At 40.3% G+C, this 26,205-nt stretch overlaps 1 protein-coding gene across 3 annotated transcripts; it reads right to left on the minus strand.

The window, feature by feature from the left end:
• Window positions 1-738: 738 nt before the first annotated feature.
• Window positions 739-21,568, minus strand: EFCAB3 (EF-hand calcium binding domain 3). 3 transcript variants are annotated; one of them, XM_084861733.1, is made up of 10 exons: window positions 18,996-21,568; window positions 18,251-18,341; window positions 16,341-16,417; window positions 14,370-14,513; window positions 13,225-13,296; window positions 11,816-11,936; window positions 9,979-10,172; window positions 9,376-9,560; window positions 6,757-6,879; window positions 739-1,876 (listed from the first exon to the last, which is right to left on the minus strand). In XM_084861733.1, the coding sequence occupies exons 2-10, from the start codon at window positions 18,322-18,324 to the stop codon at window positions 1,550-1,552; spliced, it is 1,317 nt and encodes a 438-aa protein (XP_084717859.1). In that variant the 5' UTR covers window positions 18,325-18,341; window positions 18,996-21,568; the 3' UTR covers window positions 739-1,549. The 3 variants fall into 3 exon arrangements, with proteins under 3 accessions (XP_084717859.1, XP_084717860.1, XP_084717861.1); XM_084861734.1 differs by having other exon boundaries at window positions 18,251-18,425; XM_084861735.1 differs by having other exon boundaries at window positions 739-1,341; window positions 18,251-21,568.
• Between the last annotated feature and the right edge of the window lie 4,637 nt (window positions 21,569-26,205).

The following is a 26,205-nucleotide window of genomic DNA, read 5'->3' on the forward strand; positions in this document are numbered from 1 at the left end:
TGTTTACTGTTATATATCCAGATCCTAGATCCAGGGTCCAGATACAAAGTATGTAACTCAATAAATAATTGGAGAGTGAATGGCTGAGTACCCATTGCTCTACTGTATTCCATCAGAGAGATGCTAGTTTATGCTGTCATCAACAGTATGTGGCAATTTAATATAAAGAATAAATTAGTGCCCTAACCGGTTTGGCTCAGTGGATAAGAGTGTTGACCTGCAAACTAAAGGGTCCCAGGTTCGATTCCGGTCAAGGTCATGTACTTTGGTTGCAGGCACATACCCAGTATGTGCACAGGGAGTGTGCAGGAGGCAGCTGATCGATGTGTCTCTCTCATCGATGTTTCTATCTTTCTGTCCCTCTCTCTTCCTCTCTGTAAAAAATCAGTAAAATATATATTTAAAAAATATATATTAGTGTACATTTTTTTATTTTCCAGGACAGATCTACTTAAAATATTATTTTATTATTCCGTTGGTCCAATATTTTGACATCCAAATTAAATCTCTTAGATTGCTTGTTACACTCGCAGCCATTCAAAAACAAACAATTCTTGTCAAATCATAAATCTTGGGTTTTTTTGTTAGAAATCATGGTCACTTATCTATAAAGTTAGTTATTTTTCCCAAAATGACATTATGAATAATGGCAAGTATATTTAGATAGTTTTGAATATTCTTGGTAACACAAAATTACTTCAAGGCTATTTCATTAAACAGTTTTGCTGCCTTCACTCTCTTTATTGCTTTTTCCTGGAATGTTATAATTTTACATTATAAGCCACTGGCACCATCAGTATGGAACATGTCCTTTCCTTTTTCTGTTATTTTATTTCTTTTCCTATAATGGAACAAAATGTAATGGGTGATATACACTTAAACATAACTGAAATACTAGTAAGTTTTCTATATATTTTCCACAATAAAATAATTACAACCCAACTTGTAATATATTTATTATGTGCTGCTTTATTCAATGTATTGAAGGGCAACAAGAAGAAATACATGGATGAAAAGGGCTATTTTTAAGAGGGCCTGAAGGTATGTGGCTAAAGGAGCCTTAGGAACACCCACATTTAATCAAGACTCCCTGGGAGATGGTGATATTATTCCCTGAAACGGAAAGGTCATTGTCATCCATTGCCTCTGGCCACCCTGACAAATAATAAAAAAACCTAATGCCATTTACAGTCACATAAACTCAGATGCTTATTGCTGGGAGGGCCCTTAGGTGCTCACAAGGGCAGCTCTGGGTCCAGGTAAGTGCCTGTTTGCAGTTTTTCTCCTGCCCAGGCAGTGTTGAGCCAGAACCAGATGGGGGCAGCAGAGCGCAGCTGGTTGCTAGGGAGATAACAGAATGGCATTTATTTACTATAGTAAGAATTTGAAAAGGGAAACCATATTATGACTTAAACTTTTTGACTGGTTAGAATTTAAAAGATATCAACATTTCCAGCTGCTAAGAATGTACTAGACAAATTAAGAAACCATAATTTTGATATCTATGAAAAAGTAGATTGAAGTGAGCTGCTTAGAAAATGTAGAAATTTCATTGTCGAAACCCTTTGGAACCTTTCCGTTTTCTTTTTCTTCCTGTTTCTATGTCACATTCAGTGGTATCCGAAGAGGAAGAGAATGAAGGACTGTGGGAGGAATTTCCATTCATGCAGGCATCGTATAACCTTAAGTCCTTTGCGGAAAGTAGTTCTTGGCAAACATTCCAGGACCATGTATAAGTAGAAAAGGTTTCATAAAAGGACTCATTTTTAGTGTCTACTGCAACCAAATCCCCTCGGATCTCATGCCAGAAATTTAGCATATCTTTTCGGTGCTCAAGAGCAACTCCTAAGTGATAGACATCTAGAGCTCTCTTCACCTGTAATGAGAAAGCAGGTGTTTACAGTTGTTATCTTAAAATATCTTTGATTTGTGGACCACAATTCTAGATATCCCAAGAGTTATGTTCTCAGTCTATTTGAAAGTCACCGAGTTTATATATCGGTGGTGCCTCTTGAAGAATTAGGAGTTGATGGATAATGAAAATAAATTACTTTGGAATAATGAGATTATAAGAAATTTTATAAGGATGTTAATAACACAGTAGACTAGCCGAAACCAGTTTGGCTCAATGAATAGAGCATTGGCTTGGGGACTGACGGGTCCCGGGTTCGATTCCGGTCAAGGGCATGTACCTTGATTGCGGGCATATCCCCAGTAGGGGGTGTGCAAGAGGCAGCTGATCGATGACTCTCTCTCATCGATGTTTCTAACTATCTCTCTCCCTTCCTCTCTGTACAAAATCAATAAAATATATATTTTTTAAAATAACACAATAGACCTATTTATAGGAGAATCCAAGATGGCTGCTCGGGTAGGCAACTAGCCGCAGCCGCACACAACAATTTTAATAAAATACAACTAAAATATAAAATGGACAATACCCAGAACTACAGGAAAGTCGACTGACTGGAAATCCTACAACGAGAAGCAAGGAGAAAACCAGAAGGAAGCGCGGAGGAGCTGTAAAAGCCCAAGGTACGGAGACACGCGGCGCGCGGAGAGGACGGAGCCGGAGAGGAGGGAGGCCGAGTGCCTGACGGGCGTTCCCTAGCGGAAAGGAGATAAACACTCTGACTGTGCTGGGCCCCTGACTGCTCTGAACCCCAGTTCTGGGCCAGACCCCGGGGACCCAGGCTCAGCCATAGGGAGCTGGGCTGTAAGTCGGAACCCCGGGGTAGCGGAGAAAGGAGGTCCCGGAGGCGCGCACACTGCCCCCAGAGAAGGGACGGTCGGCTGTGCCGCGGGATTGCCCTGACGGGAAGGAGACTGGGGCTCCAGACTGCTGTGAACGCCACCTCCAACTCCACTTCCAACTGAACTGAACCCCAATACCGGGCTCATTGTGGGAGAGCATAGACTGTTTGGCAGCAGGCGAAAATCGAGGGCACCTTTCCCTCAGAGGCGCCGGCAGCGAGCACTGAAGGACCCGCATAGGGCGGGGCTGACGGAAGCCAAAGCTGCAGGCTCCACCCTGAAACCCCGTCCCATCTGTAACTGCGAAATGCGACAACAAAATAGATCACAAACGAAAGAAATGGAGGACAAAAAGCGTCTGGATATAGAGTTCAAATCTACGCTTATAAGGTTTTTCAAGAATTTCCTAGAAAAGATGGATAAGACCTATGAGGATATGAAAAGAGACCATCAAGAAATGATAAGGGAACAACAAGAAATAAAGAATACATTGTCTGAAATAAAACATATTTTACAGAGTCCTAAAAACAAAAGGGAAGATCGCAAGAATCAAGTCAAAGATTTGGAACATAAAGAGCCAGAAGACACTCCTCCACAGAAGCTAGAAGGCAAGAGAATCCAGAAAATTGAAGATAATGTAAGAAACCTCTGGGACAACTTCAAGCGAACCAACATCAGAATTATGGGGGTTCCAGAAGATGAGAGAGAGCAAGATATCGAAAACATACTGAAAGAAATAGTGACAGAAAACTTCCCCCACCTGGTGAAAGAATTTGACTTACAAGTCCAGGAAGCGCACAGAACTCCAAACAAAAGGAATCCAAAGAGGACCACACCGAGACACATCATTATTAAAATTCCAAGAGCAAAAGATAAAAAGAGAATATTAAAAGAAGCAAGAGCAAAGAAGGTAGTAACTTATAAAGGAGCACCTATACGATTGTCAGCTGACTTCTCAACAGAAACCATGCAGGCCAGAAGGGAATGGCAAGAAATATTCAAGGTGATGAATAGCAAGAACCTACAGCCAAAAATAAGCTACCCAGCAAAGCTATCACTCAGAATCGAAGGCCAGATAAAGAGCTTCACTAATAAAAAAAAGCTAAAGGAGTTCATCACCACCAAACCAGAATTATATGAATTGCTGAAGGGGGTTCTTTCAGAAGAGAAAGTAAACAAAGATAAAAATTATGAACAACAAATACATAATTATCAACAAGTGAATCTAAAAACCAAGGAAATTAAAAAAATCTGATGAACAATATTAACTGTTGAATATAATAGAATCAGAGGTATGGAAGGGGAGTGAACTGACGATTCTTGGGGAAAAGGGGAGAGGGGGGCGTGGGAAGAGACTGAACATAAACTGTGCACCTATGGATGAGGACAATGGGGAGAGGGGAAAGGGCAGAGGGTGGGGTGGGAACCTGGTGGAGGAGAGCAATGGTGGGGGGGCGGGGGGAAGGAACATTTGTAATAATATGAAAAATAAAAACTTATTAAAAAAAAAAATCCAAAAAAAATAAAATAAAATAAAATAAAATAACACAATAGACTAAAACAAGGAGGACATGTGGGATGGCGATAGGCTCTGAATATAAGAGGAGTGCCAAGAATGGCTGTCAGTCCACTCTAGGTCAGGGAGGAAGAAGATGCTGAGCTGCGTAGGTCCTTAAGGATTTTGTAAAATTGAGAGTGGTGACGGGAAGGTGTTCCAGGGAGAGGGGCTAGTATGAGCAAAGGCTCAAAGGCAATAAATAAATATCCTGGTATTGGTGGGGAAGGGGGGCAACGCGCCTTGCTATTGCTAAAACATCAAGTTTAAAGTGGGAGGGAGGGATGAAGGCAAGGCAGGCAAGGCCTGCTGTACCAGTCGTTGGCCCTTAGACTTGGTCTCCGTTAGGCTGGGGAGAACCCTGTCCTCAGTGAGAATCGCGCTGCAGTGAGCCACTCTTTCTGATGGACGTGAGATAAACTCCTCAGTTGTGTGGAGCATGACATATAGTTGAAAAGCCTGTCATCTGGGAGAGGGAAGCATTCATTCTTAAGCAGGTCAGTGATATAGTTGGATCTCCTGTGTGGAGTGGGCAGAGGGGAGCAGCTAAGAGGGAGGGATACAAAGTTGGAGATTGTTGTCTAGGCTGGACCTGATAGAGGCTTAAGGCAGCAGTGATAGGATGGAGCAAAGAGGACATATTTCAAAAATCTTCAGGGGAATGAGCGTAGCCAGATTTGGTGATTGGTAGATGCGAGGAATGAGGAAAATGTGTAACTTAAGGATGACTGCTGGCTTTCTAGTTTCAGTGACTGGGAAGATGGTAGCTATCACCATCTGAGATATTCACTCAAGGAATAGCCAATTTATGCAGATAATGATTTTGGTTTTGGACATGTCAAGTTGGATATGCTATGAGACAGTGAAGTAAAAATATCCAGCAGTCATCGAGGTAAGACAGAAGTACTGAAAAGAAGTCCAGGCTAGTGACAAACTTATAAATTATTAGTGTATAGGTGGCAGTTGAAATAAGTAGGGTAGATCAATAGTCCAAACAATACTCATCCCAACTTTCCCTTTGATTAATGCAGAGATCCCCAATATTCTGCTGGGACTGGGCTACAGGTATGCCAAGTTATTGATCTTCCCAAGCATCTCAGCCCTTGGGACGTCTGGTGTGCCAGCCTGGAGGCCTTGGTCTCTCAGTAGCCTTCATTGAAGTTCCATTTATCGCAATAATTACTACTGCTCGTTTCCTTCTCCCTGTCTTCCACCCTTATTCTAAGCCCCGTGAGGGTAGGAACTTTTTTTTTTTTTTTCCCCCTCTGTGGTATCTCCTAATCCCAGAACTTTGTTAATAATTGATAAATATTTATTGAACAAATGAGTGGATTAGCATATATAATGAGAAGAGTACCAGCATGATACTAGGAAAAAAAAGAAAATATTAAGACTTAGGGATGAACATTCAGGAAAGAGAAGAGAGAGAAAAGGACACAGAGCTACAAGGAGAATTGAAGATCCAGTATTGTAAAGGCCAAAGAAGTAGAAAGCATTAAGGAGAGTTTTATCATTAGTGTCAAATACAGAAGGGAGGCGGCATAAAATAAATACACCTCAGTCTGTCTCTGTGAACTACAAAAGGAATTAAGCAGTCAGGTCACAAAAACAGGCAGGTAGCATTGATTTGTGGTTACAAGTGTGGATTCTGGAGCCAAGCTGACAGTGCTTATAATTCTGGCTCTACTATTGCCTAGCTGTGTGCCTTCGGGGAAATCCCTTAACCTCTCCTCGGATATTTGTGAAATGATAAGGAATGATAACAGTGCCTACCTCAAATGGTCACTGTGATAAGTAAATGAATTACTGCATGTGAATTAGAGCACTTGAAGAATACAATGCCTGCCACCTAGAAGCTCACTTAAATATTATTACTATTATTTTTTTAGCTGTTGGAATAATGATGCTTTAACTCATCATGATTCCTTGAGTGTATCCCTCACTGTGATTGTTGGTTTAGTATCTTAACTAGTAGCTATTTCCACCATGAAACAGATTAATGTCCCAGAAATTATGCTGGGTATGGCTCATAGGAGATTAGCAGAATAAATTATAACAGTTAACATTTGATTAAAGAGCAAGAAATGTCATTATGCCCAGCTGGTGTGGCTCAGTGGTTGAGGTTTGACTCATGAACCAGGAAGTTATGGTTTGATTCCTGGTCAGGACACATGCCTGGGCTGTTGGCTCAATCCCCAGTACATAGGGGTGTGCAGGAGGCAATCAATGATTTTCATCGATGTTTCTCTATATCCCTCTCCCTTCCTCTCTCTGAAATAAATTTTAAAAAATTTAAAAAGTCATCAGAACAGGTAAAACTTAGAAATGATGTCTTATTTTAAAGACATAGAGTAGAAAAAACCCTCTTGGTTTTATGGTTGTAGTATTGAAGTGGAAAATATTTTTGTCAATGCTTTCTGGGAAGGCATTCAACTGTGAGTACTCACATGTGGTCTAAGAGTAGCTGTCTCAGCCACGTTCCATTTCTGCTTTTTCTTGAGCATTTGGTCAATGGTGATGATCTCAGCTGGGTAGCTGGAGGAAGAGTCGATAGGCTTTACATCTGCTGCCTTGATGCACATTTTAAAAGAAGGTTAGTGATATATTTTAGTATGAATTATATAACAAAGACATAATAAACAGAAGTATATTATATAATGAAAGGGTTTGTTATGATTTATAAGGTTATTGCTAAAGCATTTCTCAGGTGTTTTGTGGTACCTGGTATTGTCCCTAGTGTAGATGGGCATTTAGCAAATTCTCTTTCATAATGATAAAGCCTTCTCATAAGAGAAGTATTGACTTTAAGATGATTGATGTATGGAATGGATATAGAGGATAGAGAAGAGCCAAAACCATCCTTACTCAAACTTTTCAAGCCATCACACAACACTGAAATGAATATGCCTTTCATAGAGTACAACCTATATTATTGCTCGCAGACTTCTCATGGGAAAGAGCCATCCATGTTCCCTGTTCCTGGGCTGCTTCACAATGCAGTAGAAATCTTGTGAATATGCTGATTGCTTTTGTGAACATGTATATTGCCTAATTTCATTCAGACCTGCAGGACTGTTTGATATTGCTTTTCTTTATTCACTGTTAGCAATCTTCATAGCAACCAATAGAAAACTAGACCTTCATACTCCCTCAGATTGTCTCTTCAAGGCTATCTAATATGAACTTTTTCTACTCTTCTTTCCACCTTAGGATTTTTCCATCCTTGAACCTGGTTTTTCCTCCTTCCCTCTTATATGTGAGTTTTTCCTAATTTCCAAGGCCAAAATCTCTCCCTGTATCTTTATTTGTTCCCCTCAATTATCCTCTTTTCAGGGACAACTTCATGGGTGTGACCTATGCAATTACATAGGACCTCAAACTTAGAAGGGCCCTGAATTCAGTTTCATGTTCCACTGTTGCTATCTTTATGGTCTTAATAATTTTGGATAAAGGGCTTACATTTTTATTTTACACTAGGCCTTACAAGTAGTTCTGTCCCTGCCACTCATTTATTCAGTTTCCCTTTTCATTGAGCAATGGTTTTCAATGTTGGCTGCATGTTGGAACGTTAAGAAATACGGATAAACCATATGGTCAATGATATTTGCCTGTGGGTGTGACTTCATTTGGAGAGCTAAAGACCAAGTCATGACTTTACGTCATTTGTGATCATCATGGGACTCATTAAAAAAATATATATTTTTATTTTGTTTTGGGAAGAACTCTTAAACAAGAGATCTATCCTCAACACTATTTTTAGTGTATGATACAGCATTGACTATATACACAGTGTTGTAGAGCAGATCTCTAGAATTTATTCATATTGCATAATTTTTACTTCATGCCTATTGATGAGAAATTCCCTATTTTTTCTCCCTCCTCCTGCTCTTGCAATTCTTTTTTTTTTTTTTTTTTAATATATTTTATTGATTTTGTACAGAGAGGAAGGGAGAGAGATAGAGAGTTAGAAACATCGATGAGAGAGAGTCATCGATGAGCTGCCTCTTGCACACCCCCCACTGGGGATCTGCCCACAACCAAGGCACATGCCCTTGACCGGAATTGAACCCGGGACCCTTCAGTCCCCAAGCCGATGCTCTATCCACTGAGCCAAACCGGTCCCGGCATCTTGCGATTCTTAAACCTATGCCTACAGGGACCTTTTAGGGATTTCATAATGATGTGAACCACACATGGATCTCTGAAACCCAGAGATGCTCCACAGGGTGGGCTAGTCTCTAGTTAAAGCTTGATCTTGTTTTTAAGGCTGGAAGGCCTGTGACAAACCAGGGTAAGGCCAGCGACTCTTGAAAGAATATCCAGAAACTAGGGGATACTTGCCTGAGACCTTACAACTCATGATGAGAAAGTGTACCTTGAGAAGAAGGCAAATAGATTAAAGGCAACAGAACTTGAAGCAGGTCCAGAAGGTTCAGTTGGGAGTATAAATGAGTTCCAGTCCAAGGGCAGGACGGCCCCTCCATCACAACATTGTTCCTTTGGGTTGTGTCTGACTCAACCATGATCTAGAGCCAGTTGAGGGAGACCAAAGTGCAGCTATGGTCCCCGAGTTGATGGAAGAACAGTTGGAGGCAGGACCTGAGGGCCTTTTTATTCTTCTTTTTATATTCCCCAACCCTCAACCCCAAGCCTAGAATTGTATTTTTCAATAAGTTTAACTATTTGTTGAAATTAAATATCTCTACCTGAGCTTAAATTTAGGATTATGTCTAGGGAATCTGGTTTGAAATAAAATGACTAAATATATGTCATTAAAAAACTATTTCTGTTAAGTTAGAACTTAAAAATGCAAGTAGTTAGCCCGGCTCAGTGGTTGAGCATTGACCTATGAACCAGGGGTTCATGGTTTGATTTTAATCAGGGCACACGCCTAGATTGAGCTGTATCCCCAATGTGGGGCATGCAGGAGGCAGCCAATCAATAATTCTCTCTTATCATTGATATTTCTCTCTCTCTCTCTCTTCCTCTCTCGTCCTCTCTGAAGTCAATTAAGAAAAACAACCCAAGTATTTAAATTAACTGATGTGACAAAATCTAAATCTCACCTGTGTTTTCCAATCCCTTTTATGGAAAAAGTAGTCATCAAAGAAACTCAGAGGCTCCTTTCTCCTAAGCATTTCTAATTTATGCATGTCTTTGAATGGCTTTCCCATTACCAGCCCATCCACATTAGGAAACAATGGAAAGATGGGTATTTTTGAATATGGGTTATCTGAAGGAGGATTGCATCCTAAAAAGATAAAAAATGTTATCACACACACAAAAATGCTATCACAAATAATATAAGAAGAAATTCACTTGAAAGACATACATATAGCATCTATTTTGCTTTGTCTACACTTCTCTGTGCCATGACCCACTTTCTTTACTCTCCTGTGCCCCCCAACCCCTACCCCTCCACAGACTCTCAGCTTCATCCAGGTATCTGAGGACTCAGGTAATATATACATTTGCTTTCAAATGATATCTGGGTAACAGAGATCAGTCACTCAAGATAGGCTGTGGTCCTGCTCTTACAGCACTTAGCCTCTCATATTTATTTTTGACCATTACTATACAAATAAATACTTTACTAAGATATGTACACAGATAATAATTTAATTTAAATAAATCCTTTACAATAGAGGGGGGAAATAAATGGCTCTTACTCCTGAGCTCCTCAAGATATTTGAATAAATCCTTTTCTTTCATTAATGTAATCCGGGCAGCATTAGCAAAGGCAGCCGTGCTTGAGGTCAGAGGTGTGCACATGTCTGCCTTAAATCTCCTTTTTCCATAATCCATAGGGGAGGAATTCCACAATATTCCTAAGGTGGCTTCTTGGAATTTTCTTTGGAAATAGCTAAAATAAATAAGTAAATAAATAAATAAGGTAATCCAGAAATAAATAAATAAATAAATGCTATAGTTCTACTGAAAAAGTGCCTGCTAGACAAATGGGGGGGGGGGGGGGGTAGAGAAGGGGGCGAGTCAAATTACAGGTCATATATGCTAAATAAATTTTTAAAAATTTAATTTGTATAGTCATTCACTATTACTTACTGAATGCCTGCTTCTGTGACATGTATAGAATATCTACTGATATTTGCCACAGGGCATCTGAATATTTTATTTACTAGAGGCCCATTGCACAAATTTGTGCATGTGGGGTCTGGTGGCCCTGTCAGGAGGAGGAGATGGCAGGAGATTGGCTGGTTAGCCCACCCTGATTGGGCCAATCATGGCTTGGCTGGGTGCAGGGAGAGACTGTGGGTGATTGGCCAGCGGGCCCTACCCCAATTGGTGTGGGGAGGTGGTCAGGGGCGGGGCCAGCTGGGGGGAGGGGCTTCAGGCCAATGAGTTGATGAGGGCTCATCAGGGGCGGAGCAGCTGGTGGGAGGAGCCACAGGAGGTTGGCCAGCCGACCCCACCCCCAGATCAGACTGGTTCATTGGCTGCAATAGCGATCAGTCATTTCAGTTGTTAAGCGATCTGGTTGCTGGCTTTTTATATATATAGATTTTTAAAAATATATTTATTATTGATTTCAGAGAGGAAGGGAGGAGATAGAAACATCAATGATGAGAGAGAATCACTGATTGGCTGCCTCCTACATACCCCCCAGTGGGGACCACCGAGCCCACAACCCAGGTATGTGCCCTTGACTAGAACTGAACTGGGACCATTCACTCTGCAAGCTGATGTTCTATCCACTGAGGCAAACTGATTAGGACCCATTTGACTATTTTATACATGTAGTTCCTGGGCTCTGGCTTCCTTCCTCTTTCCCAAGACCAACCACGTTACCTGGCTGGGTAACTCAGTTGGTTAGAGCGTCATCCTGATATGCCAAGGTTGTAGGTTGGATCTCATCAGGGTACATACAAGAAGCAACCAGTAAATGCACAAATAGGTGAAACAACAAGTCAATATTTCTCTCTCTCTCTCTCTCTCTCTCTCTCTCTCTCTCTCTCTCTCTCTCTTTTTCTCTTTTCCCCCCTCTCCCTCTCCTTCTCCCCCTTTTCTCCCTCCCAGGAAAAAGACTCATTTGGGTATGAGAATGCTTCCTTATCTGGCTCTGCTTCACTCCAAAGGCTACTTTGGGAAGTCTGAACTTGCTGTGCCTTCTCTCAGACTCAAAGGACCTCTTGAAAGCCCTTAGAAGTTCCAGCATGAATGGGAATGTTTTGTATTCAAACTAGACTTCCAAGCCCACCCCAGATCATCCTTGGAAAAGTCTGATTTTCCTGGGATTCCCTAGCTTAGGGTAGGAAAGGCTGAGCTTTCTTAGCTGTCTTAGGTACTTAGTGTGGACCCAAGATGGTCTGAAGTCAGAACTGTGGGGATAAAGTCATGAAGTCTCATGTTGTGGCATGTGACCATCTGCCCACACATCTTTGTTCTGCAGCAGACCCTGTGAAGTCGAATGTTAGTGAGAGAAGACTGCCTTGTTAACACCCTTATAGGTGTTTCTGAGGAGATCCTGTTTGCCCCTTTGTCACTTACCTTACTAATTCCATTATAGTCTTTCTGGGTAAGGCTGACAACTCTACAAGCTTTGATAGAATTTCAAACAACAGAATCCCTGGGTTGCCAGCAAAATCTAAACACTTGTCTTTTTCTGGAACTATTAAAGAAAAAAAAAAGATTAAGAATGCTTTCTGAAAAAAATCATCTATCAAAAAAAGTACTAAAATGACTAAAATTAATACCAAATCAAAGAGGTGAGAATTTTAGAAAAACTTTCAACATCAGTTCTATTATAGAAAGGTCGTTTTTATTACTGAACAAAATTATCATGGAATTGACAAAAGACTTTCAGTTCAATGGCCTCTAAGTAAATATAGTAATACATTTAATATAAACATGAATTATATGTTAAGGACAATTGTCCCATTCTAGTTAAAGGAGTTGTTGGTAAATATATCTCTGGCTTGCAGGCAAATCCTTGTTACTGTACTGGAACTTGAAGCAATAAGTTCTCTTTGCTCCAAGGACAGTGCATAGCCTATGAATGGATATATTATCAAAACAATATACAATATCTGGAATTTGGAATGTATTTATCCTAGAAAATATGACATGAATAGGATTAGATTTTCCAAGGCACCTGTTAAACTCATGAACAAACCATTAGAGGACGAACAAAAATATTTGCCCTCACATTGTTTATCACATTACATGAGAACATGCTCTCTAACCTCAAGCAGACTCTCCACAGCCCTTGCACCGAGGGCAGAGGCTTCCTCAGGGGGAGGAGGATATTTTTGGGGAACAGTAAATTGTGTACACCCACCTTTGCATGAGACAGAGCATTTTTCTTTTCTCTAATTTTTTTTTCTTTTGTAAATGGAGTGCCTCCCAAAGTAGCACATGTACTCAGTCAGTAAAGAATTAAAATACTATAAAAGGTAAACAAATTTTTCTATACCACTGCCTGAGTGCTCTCATTAGAGATAAAAAAATAAAAAAATAAAAAAAGCCCTGATTGGTTTAGCTCAGTGGATAGAGCGTCAGCCTTCGGACTGAAAGGTCCCAGGTTCGATTCCGGTCAAGGGCATGTACCTGGGTTGCGGGCACATCCCCAGTAGGGGGTGTGTAAGAGGCAGCTGATCGATGATTCTCTCTCATCGATGTTTCTAACTCTCTATTCTCTCTGTAAAAAACCAATAAAATATATATATTTTTTAAAATAGTATCTCTTGCAGAAGGGCTGAATACACTTAAGTTAAATCTAAAACTGTATCCATTTGCTCAGCAAATACAGTTTTGGAGAAGCGGTACAAAAGTCAGTCACACTCCCGAGTACACATTCTCGGTTTGTCTCCTGACTGGGGGCTGAAATGAATAATATTTACTATGCAGTGAATTGCAACTACTCCAACTGCTATATACCCAGCAGTATCTCTACTTACCCACAGCTCTAAGGAAGCGGTCCTTATCTGTTAGCACCTTTATAAAGTCTGAGAAATTCACTTTCCCATCTCCTGCAACAGAAATCTAATCCTCAGATCAAGGGTATAAGATGTATTTTAATTATCAAATTATATTCTAAATATAAAAAAATTAAAACATCACAGGCCATCTAATAGTTAAAAACAGAGCATTTTAGGGTTGGAGATGAGCTCAGGTCTTCTTGAAGTGGTCTCAGCATTACACCAGTCACACACAGCGCACCGAAGCAATGGTGGGGTGTAAACATCAAACCCGGGGCTCCTAACCGTTTCAGTCCTATCCATTCACTCCTTCCCTAGAGACTTGCCATTTTGCAAGGAACCCACCCCTGCTTTCCACTCTATACCTCTAATATTTCTATTATTATAACATCCCCAAGTTGCACATTGTTTCCTCTAAAATTAGATGCTATTAGAGTCGTGTGTGTGTTTCAATGAAAGAACAGGAAGATTGGGCAGTTAGTGGAAACAAGTGAAGCTTTAACAAACTGGTGACATCGACCCATGTGGGGAACTGATACAAATTGAATAGGTCACTGGCAACCGGGTGGGGAGAGGTGCGAGAAAATAATTCTCTGAATATATTTCCCACAAAATATATTAGTTTGGGCTACTAATTAGTAGGTCAGTATATATGCCAAGAAAATATTATCTGTATGCTATAAAAATATCAACAAACATGCTGTGGCATTTGAAATTCAATATAGGTGGGTTGTAATGATGGAAAGAAGATTTGTCGGAATTGATTCATATAGAAACAAAGGGCTTGAATTTCCTTGGCAACATGGCATTTTGAAATTGTCAATGCCTCTGCATCTGTTATTGTAAGGCACTCTCCAAAATGTACACCATCACAGGCAATCTGAATTCAATATTGAAATATGGCAACCACTTTTATTTTCCACACAGGATTTTTCAAAGGAGCATTACATTGATTTCATCACTTGTACACATACCTCACTGATCTCCTTAAAGAGAAACACATACATATATACTTTTAGCAAATAAGTGAAGTTCATTTCTCATGTTCATAAAGTCCCTGAGAGGAAATATATACCTAAGGAAAGCTTTTATGAGAAAAAATAATGGTAAGTTAAAGTACTCACGATCAATATCAGCATATTTTAATTCATTATAGACATCATGCTTGGTTAGATGCATTCCCACTTTAGCTAAAGTGCACACCATTCCATGTAAATCAATACTACCAGTTTTGTCCTTGGTAAAGAAGTTGTAGGCATCTTGAAAGGCTGGAGAAGTGGAATGAAGTTAGGACAGTTATTCAAGAACACATACATATTCTAATGGAACTAGGACAGACAATAGAGTTCCTGTTCTGAAAATATATTGAGAGAAATATGAGTCCTTAATGAGACATTCCTTAAGAAGGGCAGTGTCCTTGCATGAGATTTGAACTGGCATCAACTAGTTGGTGGAAAACCAAACATGTAGGCGGAATGACCTTTGAAAAATGTCCACACCCTAATTATTGGAGTCTGTGAACATATTACATTACATGACAAAAGGGATTTTGCAGATGTAATTAAAATAGAGGATCTTGGATTATCAGAATAAGGGCTTGACCCGCTGTTGCTGGTTTGAAGATGTGGAGGGCCATGTGATGTGGAATGCAGACAGATTTAAGGGGCTGAGAAAGGCTGTTGATGGACAGCCAGACGGAAATGGGGACTTCAGCCCTACAACTGTACGAACTGAATTCCGCCAAAAACCTGAATAAGCTCAGAAGCGGATTCTCCTCCAGAGCCTCCAGAGAAGAGGCCAGGCTGGCCAACACCTTCATTTCAGTGTTCAGGCCTGGAGAAGAGGAACCAGGCAGCCCACCTGACTTCAAACCCAGAGAAAGCTGAGGTCTGCATGTGTTGTACAGAAACAAAGTTTTTTCAAAGAAATACTCAATGCATGAGTTAACTGGAGCCAAAATTAGAATGTAGTTTCTAAAGTTAGCAAATGAAGAAATAAGCCCAGAACAAAGTATATCCCAAATGGCACCAAAATAAAACATTTTCTATCACATTCAAGTTTCAGATCTTCATGTACAAGAGTGATTAATTCAATAGAGATAATGATACCTGCCTTATAATTGTGCCTAAAATTTACATCTTTCTCCCTTGATGAGAGGAAGGCCTCTCTAGGACTGGAACCATCTCTGACTTGTTTCTATTTTTCCTTGTATTTTGAGCATGTTAGTAGGCATTCAGGCATTAGTGCAGCTTCATCAACAATTATTTATTCTATGCCTTCTATGTACCAGGTGCTGCTCTAGGTGCTGAGGAAACTTTTGTGCACTCAACAGAAAAAGATCTCTGCTCTTTCATAAATATGTAAATTAGATATGTTAGAAGATGGTAAGTGCTATAGAAAAATGGAAAAGTAATGCAAGGTCAGGGGACTGGGAGTACCAGGGATTGAGGGATAGGTTGCTTGTATTAAATACGTGAGAGGGAGTGGATATCTGAGAGAAGAAGGAGCTAGAGCAAAGGCCCTAAGGTGGATGGGCCCAGCATGTTCCAGGAGCAGCATGGACGTGAGTGTAGCTGGAGCAGAGTAAGAGGAGAGGACGAGTAGGAGAGGTCAAAGAGGTAATGTGCATGTAGGCATGATATGTTTTAAATTTTATTTTAACTTTTACATCATATTGGTTTTAATTTGAAAATTTTTTATTGACTTCAGAGAAGAAGGGAGTGAGAGAAAGAGATAGAAGCATCGATGATGAGAGAGAATTATTAATCGTCTGCCTCCTGCACGCTCCCTTACTGGGGATCTAGCCCACAACCCAGGCATGTGCTCTGACTGGGAATCGAACCATGACCTCCTGGTTCATAGGTTGATGCTGCAACCAACTGAGCCACCTGGCTGGGGTGGAAGATGTTTACTTGAAAGTAATCCCCCTTCTTTCCCACAAATTAGATATTGAATTAAATTTTGTCTCTCTCAAATAACAGAGTACAGTAGACAACCCTTGAAATCACTAATCTCTCAGACAAAAAAAAAAAATAGGTCAGATATATTATGAGGCTTTTGTTTATGTCTTCATTTGGAGGAATGATTCTCTTTACCTTGAATTTGTGAAGCACTCAACTTCCTTTCTTTGTACCCTAATTGGCATGGGAGAGATCCTGGTAAATCTTTATCCCTGAGAAAAGATATGAAAAGATTGAATACATATTTGAAACCAGAAAGTATTTGTTTCATTCATCAGTTTTTGCTGACTGGAATGATTCTAAACATCACAATATATCTAGAGTCATACCAGGTTTGATTCCAGTCAAGGGCATATACCTTGCTTGCAGGCTCAATATCCAGTCCTGATCAGGGTGGGTGCAGGAAGCAACCAATCGATGTGTTTCTCACATAGATGTTTCTCTCTCTGTCTTTCCCCCTCCCTTCCACTCTCTGAAAATAAATGGGGAAAAAGGATAATAGGAGAAATACTCTCAAAGTGGCAAAGAAAATGGCTAATTGTGAGAGAGGAGAGAGGCTTTTCTTATGATTTGATAAGGAATAGATCACTTTCAGCTGTTGGTGGCTACTGTTTATTGGAATTTTTTATCCATCAGACTAAGAAAAAAGCTATTGTTAATCTCACATGCAAACCTTACTTCCTAATTTTAGTACAAGCTTGGGTCATTGCTAACTTACCAGATTTCATTTTCTTTTTTTTTCCTTTTTTTATGTTGTCCTGCCCAGCCACTTGCTCGAGACAGCCCATAGCATTGTTCTTCCCACAGGCCTGCTGCCCCCAGGTTCCCCACACTGCCACCATAAACTAGATTTCATTTTATTGGCCATATTTGAGCTACAGACCTTTTCTTTACACTCTTACTTGCTTAGGTCTTCTTGATCCCCTAAATGTATTCTTTTTTAAAACTGGCACTCGCCGAAGCCGGTTTGGCTCAGTGGTAGAGCGTCGGTCTGTGGACTGAAAGGTCCCAGGTTCGATTCCGGTCAAGGGCATGTACATTGGTTGCGGGCACATCCCCGGTAGGGGGTGTGCAAGAGGCAGCTGGTCGATGTTTCCCGGTAGGAGGTGTGCAAGAGGCAGCTGGTCAATGTTTCTCTCTCATCGATGTTTCTAGCTCTCTATCTCTCTCCCTTCCTCCTCTCTGTGAAATATCAATAAAATATATTTTAAAAAATAAAATAAAACTGGCACTCAAAACATCTTAATGTATAACTGACAACTTCTTAAGCCCTCTAGGGTATTCTGTCCCCTCACACCAAAATAGCCTCTCATTTGGGAGGAACAGGAAGGAGGACTCTTTGTCTCTCCAATCAAAACGGATATGTATACTTTTCTTTTTTTAAAAATATATTGTATTGATTTTTTACAATATATTTGTAAATTGAGAGGAAGGGAGAGGGATAGAGAGTTAGAAACATCGATGAGAAAGAATCATCGATCAGCTGCCTCCTGCACACGCCCCACTGGGGATGTGCCTGCAACCAAGGTACATGCCCTTGACCGGAATTGAACCTGGGACCCTTCAGTTTGCAGGCTGATGCTCTATCCACTGAGCCAAACCAGTTTTGACTGGATATGTATACTTTTCATAAAAATCTTTATCTTCAGTTCACATTTGTTTCATAACTCAATTTATCCCAGAATAGATTTGTTGTTGTTGTTAATCCTTACCTGAAGATGTTTTTTCCATTGATTTCTAGAGAAAGTGAGAGGGAGGGAGACACACAGAGAGAACATCGATGTGAGAGACACACATCCATTGGTTGCCTCCTGCAGGATATCAAGCCTGCAACCAAGGTAGGTGCCTTGATCAGAATGGAACCCGGAACACTTCAGTCTGCAGGCCAATTCTCTATCCACTCAGCCAAACTGACTAGGGCTCACGGAATAGATATTTGAAGAGCATTCCATCTTGTTTCATCACAGCCTTTATGGGTATTTAATATATCCATTACCTTAATAACTCCTTATTGTATTTATTACCTTAATATGTTCATTACTTACCTCTTGCCAGGGGAACTGGGTACTTTTGTTAGAGGATCCAGCTTAAATTTTGGCTTAATGTCAGAAACTGCCATGTGGCCAGTAACTCTGTCTGGAATTCAGAAGGTACAATTAAGGCTCACAGATTAATTTCTCTATAGTACAACTTTCTTTTGCAATGTTCTCAGCTCCAGACCTGAAATTTGAAGTCCAGGGCCTTAAGGAATGGTAAGATGTATAAATTAAACTTAGAGGTTTGTGCAAAGTTGGAAAGCCATGTGGAAGGTCCCCTTGGAATATATAGAAAAAATTATTTAAGGATGAAATTTATTTGTGCAATCAGTGGGACATTTCATGTTATAATTGACAGAGAATAAAATATTATAGCCCTGGAGAGGATTATGCTAAGTGAAATAAGCCAGTCAATGAAAGAGAAAAAAAAACACATGATCTCACTCCTTTGTGGATAATAAAGAACATTATAAACTGATAAACAAAAAGATACAGAGGCAGTAAAGCATCAAACAGACTGTTAAATTACAGCAGGAAGGTTAGGGAGAGGTGGCGGAGATAAAAGATCAACCAAAAGACTTGTATACATGCATATAAGCATAACCAATGGACGCAAGACACTGGGGGGTTGAGGGCATGTATGGGAGTGGGTTAGGGAGGGCAATGGGAAGATATGTACACATGCAATATATTCATTAAAAAAAGGAAAAATAGTAAAGAAAAAAAAATGTTATAGCCCTTCCAAAATACTTACCTGTTTATATTTTGGAGACCTGTTTAGTAGTAAGTAGATTTCTCCTGGGTTTCCTTCTTGGAGATCGCTCTGAAACCCATGTGATTTATTATGAAACCATACGTCTTTCTTAAAAGTAGGAACAGGCGTGGGACACAATGCTGTTTTGCTACCTTACATCCTCCTGAGTGGACTCAACCACTGTGGCATCCATAGTCCCTCTTTTCCACTCTGGATAGTTAGAGTTAGGGCCTATGAATCAGAAGCTGGGATGGTAGGGCTTCCTACTTTTATTGTTGGTTTTATCTCTTCAATGATCTTTTCAAAATGTAGAGTGTATTAGGTGGTTCATTGAGAAGAAAATCTGGGTTGCTGACTTAGGAATATTAGACGCTTATATACTATTAAACCATGAAGAAGAAGTCCCTGGTCAGAGTTCAATTTCCCAGGTCTTCATCTCAGAACCTAGAAAACAGTTGTTTCTAAACAACTCAAGGACACGTGCTGAAAATCTGGAAACCTACCACAGAACTGGCACTCCGGAGAGGATCACAATTTAGGCACTTGAAAGGTGCAGTGAAGTCATCCTCATGGCTCAAAATTATAATTCCTTTAAAAAACTATTTTCAAACATCTCATAGAGATTATACTTAAAAAAAAAAAAGGACTGTGTAGATTCCCACAAAATTCATATATTTACCTATTTTTAGAACATGCTACTTACCACTTCTGGGCTTCAGTCCAAGAATCCCATAAAGGGTTTGTTCCATCATACAACTGTGACCTCATTCACTTCTCAGGCACAAGCTCAGGGTGAGAATGACCCACAAACTCCTTCTAGCTTTAGAGCAACTGTGTTTTCAATGTGGTTCACTCAGCACCCTTGAGGTATGTGTGGGTATAAATTACAAAATCAGAATGTTGACACCATTGGGATTTGAGAAGGTGAATTAAAAAAAATTACTGTATTAATATATTTTCACATTAAACATTAGTGAATTGAAAATTGTTCAGGTAAAAATTTTACCCAACACCTTGTCTGAATGGTGATTAAGAACAATTTCATTGATTAAGCCTAGGAAGAGGGACCAAAAAAATCAAACTCTTATTGGTTTGTAGTTTATAGTATTATTGGAAAGAGAACTTTAAAAAGAGCAATTAAAGAAAGGATTATGATTGCTTTAATCAGAAGCTTTAATATTCAAGATCTAATATATCTCATGGTATTGTAAATCCCCAGCACAGGAACTAGGAGTGTGTTTTGTTTTTTATAGTAGCCATGTTGATGGGTGTGAGGTGATACCTCAGTGTGGTTGGGTTTGCATGTACCTAATGATTAGTGATGTTGAGTATCTTTTCACATGATTGTTGGCTATTTGTATATCTCCTGTGGAAAAATGTCTATTCATGTCTTTTGCCCACTTTTTAATAGCTTTTTATTGTTGTTGTTGAGGTATAGTTCTTTATATATTCTGGATATTGACCTGTAATCAGATATGTGATTTGCAAATATTTTCTTCCATTCTATAGGTTGCCTTTTCATTCTGTTGTGTATGTTCTTTGATGCACAGTTTTAGGTTTTTATGTAGTCCAATTTATCTATTTTTACTTTTATTGCCTGTGCAGTTGGTGTCATCTATTGTAAAAAATCACTGCCAAATCCAATGTCATAAAGCTTTTCTCCTATGTTTGCTTTGAAGTTTTATCGTTTTAGGTCTTATGCGTAGGGAGAAGTAAAATTTTATATGTAGCATGTAGCTCTGAGGGAGGAATAGTCTAGAATGAAAGAAGAGCAAAAGCATGTAGAGTAAGCATAGATTAGGAGACAAGGAACAATTCAACCACATTAGAGCATGGGATTACATGAAGATAGTGGGAGCAAAAAAGATTAAGTATATTGGTTTAGTGTTGGTTATTAGTACAGAGATGACAAATTTCATCCCCACACAAGTTTAATTTGGCTTATACATCTTCTAAAAAGCTTTTGAATTTCATAAGTGAACACATGCCTAAATTAACTATGACTTTTCATGAAAAAAATCCAAAGATTAGAAAACATAGGGCCCACATTCCTGCTTAGCAATAATTGGTGGGAAAAGCAACTGTCACCCCTTTAAATCAAATTTAAGATTTCCTGATTGCCACAATCCCTGTCATTTTTTCTAGTCTCTTCTACCAAGCATGTCACTTATTTAACTTGGTTTTTGTAGACACATGTACATCTTGATTGTTGAGCTAAGGCAGTGGTCGGCAAACTCATTAGTCAACAGAGCCAAATATCAACAGTACGATGATTGAAATGCCTTTTGAGAGCCAAAATTTTTAAACTTCTTCTAACACCACTTCTTCAAAATAGACTCGCCCAGGCCATGGTATTTTGGGGAAGAGGCCATACTCAAGGGGCCAAAGTGCCGCATGTGGCTCGTGAGCTGCAGTTTGCAGACCATGGAGCTAAGGAAATCTGGACTTCATTAGTACTGAGGAATCCTGAAGATATCTAAGTAGAGATGTTGGATGAATATATCTGCTTTCTATGGGAATTAATTCAACCTCATCAAAGAATTGCCTAGGCTCATTGCCTAAGAAGTGAATTAGATGGGCAGACTGTCTAGGCTCTTACATAGTACTTTTTCATGTTATTTTATTTTTCTCACATGTTTTTTCACTTGAGGAGTAAGGATATTTTTCCCACTGATTTTAGAGAGAGTGGGAAGAAGTGGGGGAATGGGAGAGAGGAAAGAAGCATCGATGTGAGAAGAGACATTGATTGGTTGCCTCCCACATGTGCCCTGACCCAGGACAGGGATGGAACCTGCAACCCAGGTACATATGTACCCTCAACTGGGAATTGAACCCACAACCTTCCAGTGTGTAGGCTGATGCTCTAAACACTTAGCAATATCAGCCAGGGCTGCAGTACTTTTTATTAAACAAGAAAAAGAAGTTCTATGGGAAAAGATTATGTCTCAATGTTGTTTATAATTTGTGAATTCTGAAAATCCAGTCTTAGGTAATGTCTAGTTCATCCTTGCAGTTAAAGATATATGAGCCTTAATGAGAGGAGAATCTCACACAGGAGTGCATATATTCTTTCTTATCAATGTTTTGGGTCTCTTAGGATATATTCCTACAAGTGGGATCACTGGGTCAAATGGCACTTCCATTTTTATTTTTTTTAGAAAGCCCCATACTGTTTTCCACAGTGACTGTCCCAGTTTACATTCCCACCAGCAGCAGTGTAATAGGGTTCCTTTTTCTCCACATGTACATCTTGTTTATTGATTTGCTGATGATAGCCATTCTGGCAGGTATGAGGTAATATCTCACTGTTGTTTTGTTTTGTTTTTTTTAAATATATTTTATTGATTTTTTATCACTGTCGTTTTGATTTGCATCTCTCATATGATTAAAGACTTTGAGCATTTTTTTCATATGTCTCTTGGCTTTCTGTAGGTTCACTTTGGAGGTATCTTTTTAAAAATATATATATTTTATTGATTTTTTACAGAGAGGAAGAGAGAGGGATAGAGAGTTAGAAACATCGATAAGAGAGAATCATCAATTAGCTGCCTCTTGCACACCCCCTACTAGGGATGTGCCCGCAACCAAGGTACATGCCCTTGACCTGAATCGAACCTAGGACCTTTCAGTCTGCAGGCCGACGCTCTATCCATTGAGCCAAACTGGCTTCGGCTGGAGGTATCTTTTGCCCAAATTTTTTAATTGGATTGTTTGTCTACCTTAAGTTGTATGAGTTCCCTATATATTTTGGAGGTTAACCTCTTTTCAGATGTTTCATTGGCAAATATGTTCTCCAACGTAGTGAGCTCTCTTGTTGTTTTGTGGATGGTTTCTTTTGCAGTGCAGAAGCTTTGTGTTTTAATGTAGTCCCATTTGTTTACTTTGTCCCTCGTTTCCACTGTCCTGGGAGATGTACTGGTAAACATATTGCTACGAGAGATGTCTGAGATTTTGGTGCCTATGGTTTCTTCTAGGACTTTTATGGTTTCACATCTTACAGTTAAGTCTTTTTCCATGTTTCCAGATCATGGCTATTGTAAATAATGCTGCTATGAACATTGGGGTGCATATATGCTTTCTGATTGGTGTTTTGAGATTCTTAGGATATATGCCCTTTTGATTGCTGGTTCAAAAAGAAGTTCCATTTTTTAATATTTTAAGGAAACTCCATATAATTTTCCACAGTGGCTGCACCAGTCTGCATTCCCACCAACAGCACACTAGGGTTCTCTTCTCTCCACATCCTCACCAGCACTTGTTGTTTGTTGATTTATTGATAGTCGCCATTCTGACTGGTATGCGGGGATACCTCATTATAGTTTTTATTTGCTTCTTTCTAATTATTAGAAAAAGTAAGATTTGAAACTTGCTACAGTAACAATAAACTACCTTCTAAATGTACTTATACATAAAGAAAAACTCTAGTTAATGAGGCAGAATAATGGGAAATTATTGGTATAGTTTGGATCAAATCACTATAAAAATATGAGGATTTACAGAGTCAATATAGTATACACCTAAGATCCTTACATTTCTTTATGGTGAGCTACTTAGTGGCAAAGACTGCCTTTGTCATCTTAGCACACTTACAGTTTAACATAAAACCTGGTATGGTCAAGGCTCAATAAATGTTATTGAAAAATTGGAAGATGGGGGAAAATACAAATAGCTGAAACCAGAAATTCTGCATATGCATACTCAGGTTTAGTCACTAGATGGCATTAAATATTTTAAAAAGCATTTTATACCTGGAAAATGTCTTGAGTATATAGAATTCCTATAATAACCCAATGTTAAAAATTTTCTAAGGCCATATATAAGGGTTTTATGTACATATGATGATTTAAAATTATTTTTTATTGTTTCAAAGAGGAAGGGAGAGGGAGATAGAAATATCAATGAGAGAGAATCATTGATTGGTTACTTCCTACACCACCCCCATTGGGGACTGAGCCCACAACTAGGACATGTGCCCTGACTGGGATCAAACTGTGACCTTCTGGTTCATAGGTCAATGCTCAACCACTGAGCCACTCTGGCTAGGCAGTATGATGAACTTTTTTGATAACCTTAGTCCTTTGCCTACCTCACTGAACAACAACAAAAAACTAATGCGCTGTGTGAGATAAGGCACAGCATATTCCCTATTTCCAAGGAACTTTGAGTTTACTTCAAGGGGCACTATATTACTATTAAAACCATTAAATACTTTGACCAAATTTGTCCCAAGAAACTTTGGCTCAAGAAACTTTGAGGAGTTTATATAGGCCAATTTTTTGGAGACTGTAAAAAAAAAAAGAGAGAGAGAGAGAGAGAGAGAGAGAGAGAGAGAGATTCCTTGAAAAATTCTATGGGAATGTTAGAGTTAGTGAAGATTTATACTCCTTAACAGGAAAATGGAATTTTCTAAAGCAATACATTTCCTTATTCTTTATAATGTCTATTTGAAACATAAAAAGAATAGTTGCAAACTATATTAGTTATGAAGCTCGATAAACAGCAAAGCCCTGTGAACCCACCATTGAAAATCATTGTTACAATACCACTAGAGGCCCAATGCATGAAATTCGTGCAAGAGTAGGCCTTCCTTCCGCTGGCTGTCAGCAGGCATCCAGGAACCAGGCTTCCCTCGCAGCCCTGGCTTTGTCCGAAAAGTCCTCCAGAAGGACAGCCGGTCTAATTAGCATACTACGCTTTTATTATTATAGAACTCATCTGCTTCTGTGCTTTTCCCATTTCATTCTCCTGCTTGCTCCATAAAGAGCACTCTACTGATTTTTAAAAACTTACCAACCTCACCGAGACCAGTTTGGCTCAGTGGATAGAGCATCGGTCTGCAGACTGAAAGGTCACAGGTTCAACTCTGGTCAAAGGCATGTACATTGGTTGTGGGCATATCCCCGGTGGGGGGTATGCAGGAGGCAGCTGGTCGATGTTTCTCTCTCATTGATGTTTCTAGCTCTCTATCCTCTCCCTTCCTCTCTGTGAAAAATTAATAAAATGTATTTTTTTTTAATTACCAACCTCTTGCCCTAGCCAGTTTAACTCAGCGGATAGAGCCTATTTTGGTTCAGTGGATAGAGCCTTCACCTGCGGACCAAAGTGTCCTGGGTTCAATTCTGGTGCAAGCTCCTCCCTGGCCTGGGCCTTGGTGAGGGCTTGTGTAGGAGGCAACCAATCAATGAGCTTCTCTCACATTGAAGTTTCTCTCTGTCTTTCCCTCTGTGCTCTCTCCCTCCGGGCCTAAGTGTCCGCCCAAGGAGTGGCGACCCCTCCCTCCTAGAGCTACCACCACAGGTGAAAGACGCTGGATCCGCCCGTGGTCCCTCACTAGGCCCCTGACTGACTCTGTCTCCGACTCAGTCACCTGGGGCCCTTTATGGAACCTTCTCTCTCCTTCCTAAACGTTCTACGTTCTCCCTCGCACCAAGTTGCATTCGCCTCCCTCGGCCTCGGAAGCTCTTCCTTTCCTTCGCCTTGCCAATCTGGCCTCCCCACCTCTGTCCCCTGAGAGCCCCACTTTCGGGCCCTTGGGCTCCCCGGGTTCCCTCCTTCTCTCCCACTCTCCATCCTCCCTCGGAGCCACCAGCGCCCCAAACCCAGTTCCCAGGCGCCTGCTGGTCCTCACCTCCCATCCCTCAGCTCCTCGCTCTGCTGCCTTCACGCGCCTCCGCTCAGGGATGCCCCGCCCCCGTCACCTGACCCAGCGGAGGTCCCGCCCCGGTCACCTGACTCAGGTGAGGCCCCGCCCCCGTCCCTGACCCAGCTGAGGCCCCGCCCACTGAGCACCTCCGCAAGGAGCTCCTGGGCCGGAGCCGGAGCCAGAGCTCAGCTCTGCACAGACGGCAGCCGGATGCGTTGGGTCCGCGCTGGTCTGCGCCACCTTTTAAGAATCTGTGATCTCAACTCTAGTGGCGGGCTTCTCTCTGCGTGCTTTTCTTCCCGCGCCTGGGCCTCCATTGCGCCCTCCATCCTTCGTGCTCCCTATTCTTCACACAGCTCTATTCATTCTCTGGCGCTCAGATTCGCCCTAGTCTGGCCCCATTTCAATATTACTTCTTGTACATCCTTGAAATTATATATATATATAGGGTCGGCAACTAAGTAATTGCGGGTTTCACACATATATGGCTTCAGTTGAATTTTTAGGTTTGCAGACGTAGTACAAATGTAAAACACATTTTGTTATTTGATAGTTGGCTATTCAGCT

This window comes from Pipistrellus hanaki (assembly GCF_964339955.1).
Source record: "Pipistrellus hanaki genome assembly, chromosome: 16".
NCBI lineage: Eukaryota > Metazoa > Chordata > Mammalia > Chiroptera > Vespertilionidae > Pipistrellus > Pipistrellus hanaki.

What these genes read in the sequence shown, in the direction of transcription:
- EFCAB3 (XM_084861733.1), bottom strand. Translation starts at nt 18,324, where the DNA reads ATGGCAGTTTCTGACATTAAGCCAAAATTTAAGCTGGATCCTCTAACA. An exon ending in CCGCTTCCTTAGAGCTGTGG is followed by an intron (nt 11,937 to 13,224) that starts GTAAGTAGAGAT and finishes TTTCTTTAATAG; the next exon opens with TTCCAGAAAAAGACAAGTGT. An exon ending in ATATCTTGAGGAGCTCAGGA is followed by an intron (nt 9,561 to 9,978) that starts GTAAGAGCCATT and finishes TTATCTTTTTAG; the next exon opens with GATGCAATCCTCCTTCAGAT.